Source organism: Cinclus cinclus, chromosome 13 (assembly GCF_963662255.1).
Source record: "Cinclus cinclus chromosome 13, bCinCin1.1, whole genome shotgun sequence".
NCBI lineage: Eukaryota > Metazoa > Chordata > Aves > Passeriformes > Cinclidae > Cinclus > Cinclus cinclus.
In genome coordinates, this window is record NC_085058.1 from 13,272,765 (window position 1) to 13,285,549 (window position 12,785).

The following is a 12,785-nucleotide window of genomic DNA, read 5'->3' on the forward strand; positions in this document are numbered from 1 at the left end:
ACCAATGTAATGGCTAACACAATTCAGAGCTTAAAATGGAGTGATGTTGCAGCTCCAGCTGTTTTATAAGTCAGTACAAGAGATCTTTGGAAGCATTAGAGAAGAAATAGAAACAGAGATGAATTATGGCTTCTCGTCTGATGATGTGCACTAAGGAATACCAGAGTGACAGTGTAAAAAGCAAGAAAAAAGTAAAGCATCACTGGACAGTATTGCATAGTGCCATGCTCAGGACCAAGACAGCCACAAAGAAATGATGACTGTTGGGACATATATCATGGGAAACAGGTGCATTGTTTCTTATCTGTGCTTCTAGAAGAGGCACAGTCCTCAAAGGTGAAGATACATGACAGCCTGGGACAGACAATACAGCTTTTGTTCTGATGAAGAAGAAAGGTTCACTGTGAGCAGACTTGGCCCAACTGCCCTTAACAGCTCCTGTGACTCAGTGTGCTCTACAAATCCCTCAGTTATCAGCAAGCTACAGCTCCCTATTTATCAGCTCATCCAAGCTAACTCTGCAAGGGCTTTTTTATTCCCTGAGAACTGAGCGGTACTGTTTGACCAAACAAGTTTCCACCTTCTTTCCCAGTTGGAACATGCAGGGACCCAAAATCACTGGCAGGGCACAAAGACGACAAGCATTTACCTCATTACCAAATGTATTTCCATATAGCTCCCTGTTTATAAGCAGAAGTTCTCAATTAGCTGCTAGTTGTGATGCAGATTTGTAGCAATTTAATAATTACTTAGTATTTAATGGATATTTAATACTGATTTGGTAGATCTGTTGTCTATCTGGAGATGTTAGAAATAAAGAATTTATCCAGTGAAGAGAATCATGGTATAAACTCTATCCCCATTGAAAACAGAAACTGATTTGCTGCCAACATCAATGCTTCATATTTGCACAGGGCACTATGCTGTGTATTTAAAAAAATAACTAAATAAATAGATAAGCAATGGAATGATTTGACAAGAACTAAAGAAGGGTGAGATATTTGATAAAACACTTCTGAGGCTTTCATCTCAAAAGAAATTAAAAGGTTGCTTATAAATAATAAAAAAATTCTGTGTTTGTTTGAATAGTTAAAATACCCAAACCTTTGTAATGCAGTTCTTCACTAACATTACAACTTCTCTCAGAACATGCTAAACCTGTACATCCCAGTTTCATATCTGCAGGTAGGACTCACTCTGCAAACTAGACCTAACTAGGAACATTTTGCTAAGCACATTCTAAAGGGCTGTAATTCCTCCCACCTTCCCCCCCAGAAAATGGTCCGAGAATTCTGTACTTTCTGGAGTGGTGAAATTAAACAGGTTGAAAACAATATGCCACAGGCTCGCAAGAGTCCTCAAACACTACCACAAATACAGCAGCATTTAAAATTCTTGGGTTGAAATTATCATCAATCTGACTTTGCACAGTACTAGCTTTTTCCCTTGGAAATAAATTAATATCATTTCACTCTGTCACTAACCAGGATTATTTGATTCTGAGGACAAATTTATGTAGTCGATATCACTGAAGAACATAAGCTGAGAACTTTTCTAAAATAAAACTGTAGGATGTCAATGCAAATCAACAGTAAAAATATATTTTAGAATTATGTAAGAAGTAGAATAACTTGGTTACAGAGCATGTTAATGAGTAAAAGAAATACTGTTTTGCAGACCACTTCTGAAAACTAAAGCAGTTTGCTTTTTCCCCATTTATAGAAAAAACCTGCTAATTTTTGGTAGGTTTTAAACAACACTTAATCTATTATTTTTGATAAATAGACTTTGAAAGAGCAAAATATGAAGGAAGGCTTTCATGAATCATGTAGATTATAAATTTTTTTGGCAGCTGAAATTCTTTAAAGTTTAGAATTAATAGTCCTGAGGTAGAGGGGCTAGTTCAGAGTTATTGAAAGAGAAGTGTCCATCTTACAGCATTTTCCTTCAGCTGTACTGTGAACATTCTTTATGCTCTATTCTCTTGACAGGAGTGATTTTCCTTGGACATCAGTGATTCATGGAAACTCCAGATCACTTCAGTAAAATGCAGTCTCACAAGGAAGAACCTGCAATATCTCAGAGATCACAGTCTTAAAAAGGATCCAAACCCAGTAAGCAACTGCATCTTCCATAAGTGAAACCCATCCATCTTCTAAAATCATCTCATGGGGAGGAGATGTTCACAGTCAGTAAACAACTGTAATAGCAACCCAGGTAAAACTATGGCTAAGGCACTACCTTTGGGAAAAGCTTTTAAAAAGCACTTTGATTAGTTTTTAATAATGTTTCTAATGTTTCTAGGTTTCAGAAGTCTGTTTTACTCAAGCTTCTTTCTGATCACCAATGTACATTTCCAAAGTGTATTTATCATCCAGGGAAAGTCTACAGACCACCATTATTTTCAAAGTAAAAGGGAAAAATACAGCAAAGACTTCAAGGACGTGAGTGAATTATTTCATTCACAAGTGCAGCATGTGCTCTCTCTTCTGTAATGACACAGTACAGAAAACAAGAGGTAATTAATGCAATTCATTTGCCAAATGAGTGGGATCTTCTAAAGAATTGGCACATAATTCTGATTTGAGCTTTCTTGTTTTAAACAAAACCAAACCTAATACAGAACAGTATAATGTACTAACATGGTCCTTCACCATATTTTTCTTTTTCCCCCAATACAAGTGCCTGCAAGGTGCTGGGCCTGTAATCAAAGGACACTCAGTGTCCAAACCAGCACTGTTGATGCAGCCAGACATTTCTGTGTACTACAGAAAAGGAAAGTGAACCTGTACTACAGTCAGGAAAGTGAACCAAATAAGAACATTTGGTCTTTTGTTGTCTTACATACCAAGACAGAAAAGCATGGCTCTTCCTCTGTTCTATCCAATGAACAGATGTGGGTTTAATCACACACAAAAGAAAATGCTCACAAGTTTCAGACTGTCACTTGGATATTTAGGAGTAAAATTATTTTCATCTAATTATCTTGAAACTGTCCATAAAAGGAAGACAGGTAAGGAATTGGAATATAAATACACCACATAGGGATTCCTTTGGAGTTATTTTCTTCAGCTGGAGAGAAACCTAAGGTAATTTTCATAAACAAAAAACTCATGGCAAGATAAGAAAAGAAGCCTCAGGGTCCAATATAGGAAAGTTATAGGAGATTCTTCAGTAAGTAACTATTACAGAGCAGTGTAAATTCAGATGCCTCCCCTGTTTTGCTTAACTCAAAGCTGCAGATCAACTCAATACACAAGGTTAGCAAAGAGCAGAGTTAGGTAAAACAGAAGCAGAAAATGCCATACAAAAGGCCAAAAAGGACACCTTAAGGTCTTTAACTTTAAGCTGGCCACTAACCTACTATCCAGCTCCCTTGCCTCCCCCCCAACTCAAATCACCTCATAAATACCTAAGGCAGATTACCCTTCCTTCTGAGGAGCATTACAGCTCTGACAAACTGTGAAATGCATATCTGGGGAAACTCTCGAAGACACATTTTGAGGGGATGTACATGGCACGGAGGTGGTTGAAATTTGCACGCAGAGAGAACGGGTACGTTTCTAAATGCTATCTGGCCCTTGGTTACCAGGATCTATCCTCATACACGTGGCCTCCACAGGGATCATGTGCACAGAGTACAAAGGGATCTCTTTTCCACATCTGGGTGTCACACCGGGAGCAGAGGGTGGAGGGACAGAGATGAAATCTGTGATTCTGATGTGAAAGTTAAGATGCACAATGCTGGCATCTGGCATCCATAAAAGACACATGAGGGAGAGCTGGGTCTCTGGCCTTTTGCCAGCCAGGGCGCCTGCAAGGGTAACAAGAGCTTGTAACCCCTGCAGAAGGGTCAGGATGGCAGGAACAAAATTATGGCCCATGCTGGTACTTCAACTGCAAGTTCCCTGACTTCCTAAAGTTTCAGTAAGAGCCTTCCCAACATCCTAGATTAATTTTAAAACCACAGGCATTCAAAGTTCATCACAAATGACCAGGCCCACAAAACATCCAGACATACACCTCCCACTGAAAAATCAGTGGGAGTTAAGCCCCTAAATACTCCTACAGTTCTGACCAAATACGTTCTATTTTTCCCCCTTAAAAACTCCAAGTTATGTTATGAGCCTCCCTTGCTCATAGCTTTTTCAGTCCTGTATTTTACTGCAATTTCTAGAGAGTATCACAACCTGCAGTGCCCAGCCAGCAGCACCTATCTGGAGTTTCAGAGATAGTGCTGGTGTCTCTGGAGCATGTAGTGCTCACTTCAACAACTGCTCTTCAGCCCACTCACATGTTACCAGCTCCATTTACAGGCTGGGACAAGCTCCTGCAATGCCAGGCACAAGGCAAGACAAGATTACAGATCTGAATGAATCCACGGCTAAACTCAGTATTAAGGAAATTTCATGCAGGCAGTTTCACTTACAGACTTTCTTGCAATGCCTAGGACCTATGTGAGTTTCTAAAAAGTGAGTTTTTAATTATGAGCAGAGAAACAATAGCTCACTTCAGCATGAAAAAGAATACACCCACTATTCTTCCATGCTCTGTAATTTAAAAATAGGTCAGCTCATTAGCTTTAAAGCTTTCAAAAATACTAAAACTGAAATGCAGGGCTCAATTTCTTTTTGTTTTTTAAGCCAGACTCAGAGATTGAAGAGTTTTAGACCAATGACTACTTTAAGATGATACAAAAGGATAAAGTTTTTGAACTATGAATCTAATACAGCCAGAACAGATTGATTTCATAGTAAATTTTTAAACAGAATGTAAATTTTTAAACATTGACTAAATTTGAAGCATTTAAATAAGACCAGAGCATTAACTGCATGCCAATTCAGTAGTGCTGCAGGGCCTATAATTTGTCACTCTGCACATATAGATCGAGATGACTTTTCTCACTTTTTTCCATCATGTGCATGTCCAGAATGCAAACAGGGGCCAAAGTGCATCTGAACAGCCAATTGAGAGACTTCCTATATGTAATGTGAACCAGACAGAATCAATCCATACTGAAAAAAATTGACTGGAAAGGGCAATTTCTTACTCTATATTTAAAAACATAACCCTGAGGGCCAGAATTGATCTCTTAACATTTTCTAAGTTGACAACAACAGAATTATGATTAATGGGACATTGAGTTCCAGTGTTTCCCAAGCACCTTCTGCACGACCTGGGGGAACACCTGGTGTGCATTCAGTATGAAACAAGTTCATTAGTGCCAGTGCCCAACAGGCTTCAGGGCTGTGATCTCTATCCCCAGACTAAAGTTCAGGTTCCTGCTGCCCAAACAAAACTGGAGAAAAACTGCTGGTTTAAGATCTTGGTAGGTAAGTCAAACCAAAACCCAACTACTCTGAGCCATCTCATACTTCCAGTCACTTCACCTGAAAATAATTTGATTTTAAAATTTAATTTAAGCAAGTTGTTAGTAATCACTTTTCAAGTATTTTATTGAGGGAGGGAGGAGAGGAAAATCAAGCTATTTAGTTTTCCAAGTATTTAACATAAAACCCAGAAGAGCTCCATCTGGCAACCAGCAGGATTTCTAAATAATCTAAATAGTATCTACATAAGAACCAGGCTGTCTATGGAGTAAGACAACTTCAATTTTTACAGCCACAAGAAGTCTTTATTAACATAAAACGAAATTATAAAGAATTACGTTAGAACAAGAACAAGAGCCTGGCAAGCTGACAAAAGACCCCAGGAACCTCTGTGTTAATCTTGAAATGCTGCTTTTGACTTGTTGGAATATAGCATCATACTCTGCATGGTTTTAAAAAAACAAAATAAAAAACCTTCTTAGGTTCAAAGGACTCCAGTACAATAAAACCAGTTCTAGGAAAATATTCAGATTAATGAAAATCAATATGTAATTCCTTACTTTGCCACACAAAAAACAACCCTTAACATTTGAACACAGTTTGGAAAACATTAGTATTTAATTGAAGTCATGGACATGGCTCTTCATGTTTATAGATGCCTGTCTTCGTTAAGAAGATGGTTCTGAGTACTGCTGCTAATGATGTAAATTAAATATACTTTTGAACTAGTCTTACATATAAAAAATATGATAATTCTAATTCCCAAGTAAGTAAACACCTCAGAGTATACAGTATTTAATTTTATGAGTTATTCATATGAAGGATCTGGCCTTATACTTCATACCTAGTCCATTTACTTTTTGGATCATTTGTGAGTGATCCAAACCTGGTGGTGGTTTGGTGTCATATGGGAAATATTTAACTGGTCCTCAATGCCCCTGTCATGTTGCTATTGGGATTTTCTGTCAGTTTCTTGGCAAAAAATCAAGGAGTGAAACAGTGGGCCCAAAAAAACACGTTATGGTGATTCTGTGAGGATAGGGCAGCCTTGAAGCTCTGCATTTTCCACTATCCCTGGGCTACAGGAAGAGAATTTCTATCTTTATCATTGCCCATCTGGCACCTTTCACAGGCAGCAAGAACAAAGAAGTAAAATGTACTGGCCCCTACCATCTGCTTCTGCTTGTGAAGTCTGCGAAGAGCCCGATAGGGAAGAAAGCAAAGAAAGATAAAACTCAACCCCTTCATTTCCCACCAAACTCTTCTGGCAGGTACATGTTGTGCCTGTACTTCTTACATATCTTAGGGCCACCCTAGAGACCTCTGGTTCCCTACAGCAACACAGCTGCTGAACACAGAGCATCCCAAACACTCCCAGCCCCACGTCCTCACTCAGAGCCTTCTGACGGCCCTGAAAGAAACGTTGTGCTGTCTGAGATTTGCTTTATTGGATCAGCCACTGTTTTATCTAGAATAGGAAAATTCCTGTGGGTTTAATAAGAGGTATTACCCTACAGATTTCCTCTGGTCCCACCTCCTTTCCCATCAGCCACATCCCCTGTTAATGCAAGGCTGCCTACACCATGTGTTGGCTGAACCCCTTCTGTCTCTGACAGAAGTTTGGCCAAAAAGAGCAGATTTTCTGCTACTTTGATCATTTCCTGTGGTAAAAAGTGAAGGGAATTATCTGACCCAGGGTCTTTTCTTTTTTTTCTTTCTTAGTTTTGAAAAATAACATCGCTTTACATTTGCAAGTTCCCTTAAATAGTGTACTTGCTTTCCAATAGCATTTTGCTGCTGGTTTACTGGTTGCCTTACAGAACTTACTTTTTTTTTTTTAGAATCAAAAAACGCATTACTCTGATCTCAAACTTGAAGTCAACTGCTGTATTACATCAATAATGACCTTCCCTATGCTGAAACAGCAACCACAAGACAGTATCAAATTTACAGACAATAGAGAGGTGGCAGCTTCTTCCCTGTTAAAAAATTTATTATATTTAAAAAACAAGCTTACTTCTCTTATGGTGGGGACAGCAGCTTTTTTTTGGTGGGGTTTTTTTTTTTTGGCTACAAATGTGCATTGCATAATGTCTTTAGAAATAAGTTAACCATTTTATTAAATGCACTATTACCAGTTTATTAAATTACACTATGGCATACATGATATAACCACCCTAAAACTTTTTTTCCCCTCAAGACTCTTCATCAGAAAACGTCTCATGCTTGTGCAGGTTCATGTTGAAATAGTCACAGCACCTGCTGACTTAAATGGTGTGGAAGTATTTGGGAACAGGGACTAAAAAGTACAGTGCCAAGTGATAATCACTGATCTCCATGGGCCCTGCAAGTGCAACCTGAACACTCGTCCATTTTGTATTTTTTCTGGCCCAAAGAGTACAAAGTAAATAACCAACATGAATTTACCTACTGAACTAATGTCTTGTATCAGAATTAATATTCTATAGGAATAAATTCCAAATAAATTATCAAAATATACATTAAGTCAATAAATGTGGCACTACAAAAAATAGATACATATATTCACACTTAGTAGTGGGACTCCACCTTTTCCAGCTCAGAAAAATGCTACACTGTGCAAGTTGTGCTTGGTGGCATCAAAACTTTTCAACTTTGCTGTGCTGATTACATGAGTGGCACAGATTTTGACAGATACACAGTTGAGCTGAGGCAGGGTGCAGTGTGTGCCTCCCTTGGTGTGAGTTGTACTCTCAAAGTAAATGATTGAACATTCTGAACTGTTAAAATTACTATTACTTTAAAATGCTACAGGAAGTTACTTTGGTGGATTTACTGTTTGTGTATATGTATATTTTTTTTTAAATCAACCTGTTAAAAAATCATGGTCTGGCTACATTTCCCACTTTATTTATAAAACGGAATCCTTCCAGAACTCACACAGCTCAAAAGCTAAGGGAGATCTAAGGCAGCCCGGTTTCTTTCAGTATTAAAAAAGAAGATACGTACTTATTTATACATGTATGCATGTACCTCACATAAAAATATAAGAAAGGGGATGAAGAATCCATAGTAACCTTGTTAAAACAAAAATTGCACTAGACCACTTCAAACAAGATCTTACCACAACAAAAAAAATCAGCATTATCATTGTTAATAATACAGTGCCTTTCATATGCAGTGGTAATAAATAGGCTGTACTGTGATCCGTATAGCCTCAATAATGTATAAATGAATCAAAAAGAATCTAATTAGTTCAGCAGCACCAAAAACTACTAGGCAGAAACATCAAAAGAGCCAGTGGGACATTACTTTTTTTTTTTTTTTGTCAATGTGCTGCAGAGCTGCCCTTCAGAATTCTCTGGTTTGTGTCTGGAAGGAGGGAAGCCTCACCAATGTAGGTCACTGAAAAGAGCTGGAGCTAAAGGATGCTCCCTATAGCTGTGCCCTGCAGCTCCCCAGCACCATCCCTGCACGTCCCACACGAAGCCTGCCCCGTGCAGGATCTGTGCAAAGGAAGGGTGGAGCGGGTTCCTCACCTCCTGTCTGCAGCAGGAGATAGCACATCCTGCACGCCTTGCGCCTGCTACTGCCCCTTTTCCTCCTTCCCCAGAGCCAGGCAGAGAACGAGGAATGCTGGCTCTGGAGGTGCCTCAGCTCCCTTGGAGACACCCACCAGGGAGGGGAGACACAAAGGACAGCTGAGCAGATACTGCCACCAGCACAGAGCCACAGCACCTCCCTGGAGATGGCCTTGGCCTCCTACGGGTCCCTCCGGGCTCCTACAGCTGCTCCTGCCATACAGATGGGAAAATGTTTGTGTGCACACCTGAGAGCCTCTTAGGAAATACCTGTGGAGGCATCTCAGTCAAAGTTAGAACACTGTGTGCATATACTGATTTATTAAAAACAGTGAGAGGACTTCTATTATTTCACCACACAGCTATGAGCACCCATGGTTCTGTAGCATTGCAGAGAAAACATCACACCCTGCAGGAATGTAGCCTGGGCCGATGATGGCAAAGAAAAGTCTTCGTACACTTCTCTAAAGTCAGAGAAGTTCCATTTAAATACTACCAAAACCTAACACAGAGGTCCACTGTACTTAAGGAATTCTTTTTCTCTAACCCTGAAGGTAGAGATATAGCTTGTATCTCCTCCAACAGATGTATCTGTCCACTACCCAGTAACATCTCACTCCACTTAAGTAAAAGCATCATATACAACAGAAACAATAATGCTATAAAACAAAGACCTTTCATTGCCCCAGGTCCATTCCATACCTAAAGCCAAAAGGTTTCCGTCTTCAAATGAATAAATAGTATTTGTTAAGGTTTAAACCACAGTAACAACATTTTTAAAGTGCTTCCTCCAATAACTTTAAACACGGTTTTATCTACAGACCTATTAAAAAAACCCATAATTATGCAATGGAGCAGCACAGAGAAACAAAACCTCCTTTCCAGAAGACTTGCTCTTCTATTTACCTTTAACAGAACACGGAGAAGGCAATAGATCTCACAGGGCCACAAAGACCAGGCTAACAACATTCATCACTGCAACTCTGGGAACTACGGCAGTATGCACCAAGCTCCACTCACATCTCCCAAGGAAGTCGACTGGAGATTGGCTTCACCTCAAAGGTTAGCCATGGTCTCCTGTAATCTACAACATCAAACTCAGACTGCTTTGACAGAAATCTCTACTGAGGAGCTTCAGCACAAACCTCCGAGGAATTAAAGCACACACTCCAACAAACCTTCACAATCCCAACAAGACATACAGCACACGCCAGGTTAACTAGCAGAGTTCAGTTTTTCAAGAAATAATGCTGAAACTCAGGTTTAACACACAGATGGCCCACAACACCTGCAAGAATTAAAATACAAAACCTTCTCAAAAGGTTACACTAGATGCTGATAAAGACAAACAAAGCCAGGCTGTGCCCTGCTGCAGCAACCACCAAGCGCTCTGCGGAGCGGTCCCAATGCCAAGCAATGCCAGTGCACAGCAATCCCAGTGTGTGCAGCACTGCCCAGCTGTCCACAGACACAACTGGAATAGCTCTGTCAGAGCCTCCTGAGGAGGAGGGGTAGTACTGGGAGACGGACAGTATTTATGAAAATAAAAGAACTGAATTGAAGCCTGTATGCTGCTGTCTAGAACTTACAGTTACGTTTGTACCACCCATTCCCTGGGGGAAATGACATACAATACAAACAGGCCTAGTTGTTCAATTATTCAAGTATTAAGAGATTCACAAAAAAGCATCTGAGAAACATAACATTTTAATAGATGAAATAAATACTCCAGTACATGCAAGATAAAAACTGACATTGGAAAAAAATTAAAAATCACTTTTGTTATAGTGTAATTTTGTTTGTTTGTTTAAACACTCACAGTAGCTTTTCCCCCAGTTTGGAAATCAACACGTGGAAAACATAATCACAACCTCCAGTCCTTCCACTCCTACACACCAAATGCACTTCTAACCTAACACTTGATGCAAAATAAAAAAAGTCATACAAAACAAAACCAAACCAAACAAAATAGTAGCTACATCCATCATCTATGTGTTGTTGGGTTTTTTCGTTTTTTTAAATGAGTAAGAACTGAGGTAACCTTTTTCCTGCACAACCGAACAGCAAAATTTAGAAGGGAAATTTCGGAAGACAAGACAAGACAAACTTTAGAAACCGCACCCAGCGCGATTAAAGCTTCTTTTTTCTCCTTTTTCCAAGATACCCCCACCTCCCCTGATATAAAAAACTTCGAAACAGTTTTACCACTTGTGTGAAGACCTTGTTGAATAAAGGAAAATTTATCTGCAGATACTTGCTTAACTTGAAAGTAAAATAAAAAGAAGCCAAAACTGGCTACCTTTATTAGTACATATAGTTTGAATATATTCTGCTTCTTCACCACATGAAATCAAAGGATTGGGCTCATCCAAGCAAATTCTTTGGTATACAAATAAAGGGGTGAGGAGGTGGGATATTATTTTCCTTTAGCAATGACTGGGATCTAAACAGAAGATGTGGGGGTTAATTCACAGAATTGGAGTTCACTGGCGGTAAAGTCCTGGGTGAAGATCTTTCTCTTAGTGCCTGAGATAGCAGGTTGCAACCATCCGAGACGGCGCAAGCAGAGTTCCTCAACCTTTCCCTGTAATCGCTCATTTTGGTGCTACTTTCGGGGTGTTGGGCTATATCCCTGAGGCATTGGGTCAGGAGCACACAAGCAGATACCACGCTCATGGCTCCTCCTAGGATGGCAGTTTGCACAGCTTTGCCCTCTGGATTAATGGTGGCAGCTTTACCCAAAAACTGGGGCTCAGTGGCAAAGCCCACCAGAGCATAGACAGACTGCACCAAAGGTCCACTGAACAAGACGCACCGGTTCCTGGTCAGCTCGCTGGGTGAGGTCTTGACCTCCTTGACACAGGCCAAGAGGGCAGAGGCGCTGGTGCTCATACATTTGACACTGAGTTTGAACTGCTCCTTAGCAAATTTATCCTTGGATTTCTCACTGGCCAGCACGCAGGCGTCTGTCAGGAATTTCAAGTTCTTGGACATGTTCTGAGAAACCTCCAGCAGGAGCTGAGGGCTCATATCTGCCAAAGGGGTGGTCTTCAATACCCCGCAGCCGTGCTCCACCTCGTGCCTACATCGGGTCACCTTGTAGCGATCCACCAAGCCAGGCATGGCAGGCTGAGCCCCTGGAGTCTCCACTGCAGCCAGGTAGGCAGCGTGGGCAGAGCACTCGGTCAGGGACACCACCAGCTCCCCCATCTCCATCAGGCTTTCTCCCACCTCCCCGAAGCGTCCCATGTTGAGCTGGCTCTGGACATCATGGGTCAAGATGGAGAGTCCTTTGGTCCTGGCAATGATCGTGTCCCTGCACTTCTCAAAGGACTCACCGAAGACGGACAGACTCTCGGTGTTCACCGGCCTGGTCTCGCTCGACAGCAAAAGCAGATCGGCCACCAGTTGCATCTTGATCTTGCAGTGGTCGCAGATAGAGATGAGCTTCTTCCTCTGCAGGGAACTGCTGCTGGGGATGCCGCCGCCGGAGACCTCGCTGCTGGACTTGCCGGAGCCACCGCTAGCCATAGCGCCGGGGGGGCACTCGCATGCCGCTCGCTACCCCGCTGCCGCCGCCTCCGCCGCCGCCGCCCGAGCAGTCCCGACTGAGCCCGGCAGGATCGCTCTGCCTTTTCCGCAACATCATTCCATTAATCGCCGGGAGGCAAGAAAAGGCTCTGGGCGCCGGGGCTGCCGCCGCTGCGGGGAGCGAGCTCGGCCGGGGCGCCCGCCCCGCTCCGGCGCCAGCCTCCGCTCCTACGGCGCTCCCGCGGCGGGGAGGCGCTCGCCGGGCACTCCCGGGCCCCCGTCTGGCATCCTTTAGCTAAAAATACGTAATTTCTTTCTCCTTTCCTTTTCGCACGCTGGCTCCCCTTCCTTCCACCGCCTCGTC

General features: G+C 41.6%; 1 protein-coding gene across 1 annotated transcript; it reads right to left on the reverse strand.

Annotated features, from left to right (window-relative positions):
• Nucleotides 1–10,579: 10,579 nt before the first annotated feature.
• Nucleotides 10,580–12,432, reverse strand: TLNRD1 (talin rod domain containing 1). The gene has a single exon (XM_062501786.1). The coding sequence runs from the start codon at nt 12,419–12,421 to the stop codon at nt 11,354–11,356; it is 1,068 nt and encodes a 355-aa protein (XP_062357770.1). The 5' UTR covers nt 12,422–12,432; the 3' UTR covers nt 10,580–11,353.
• Between the last annotated feature and the right edge of the window lie 353 nt (nt 12,433–12,785).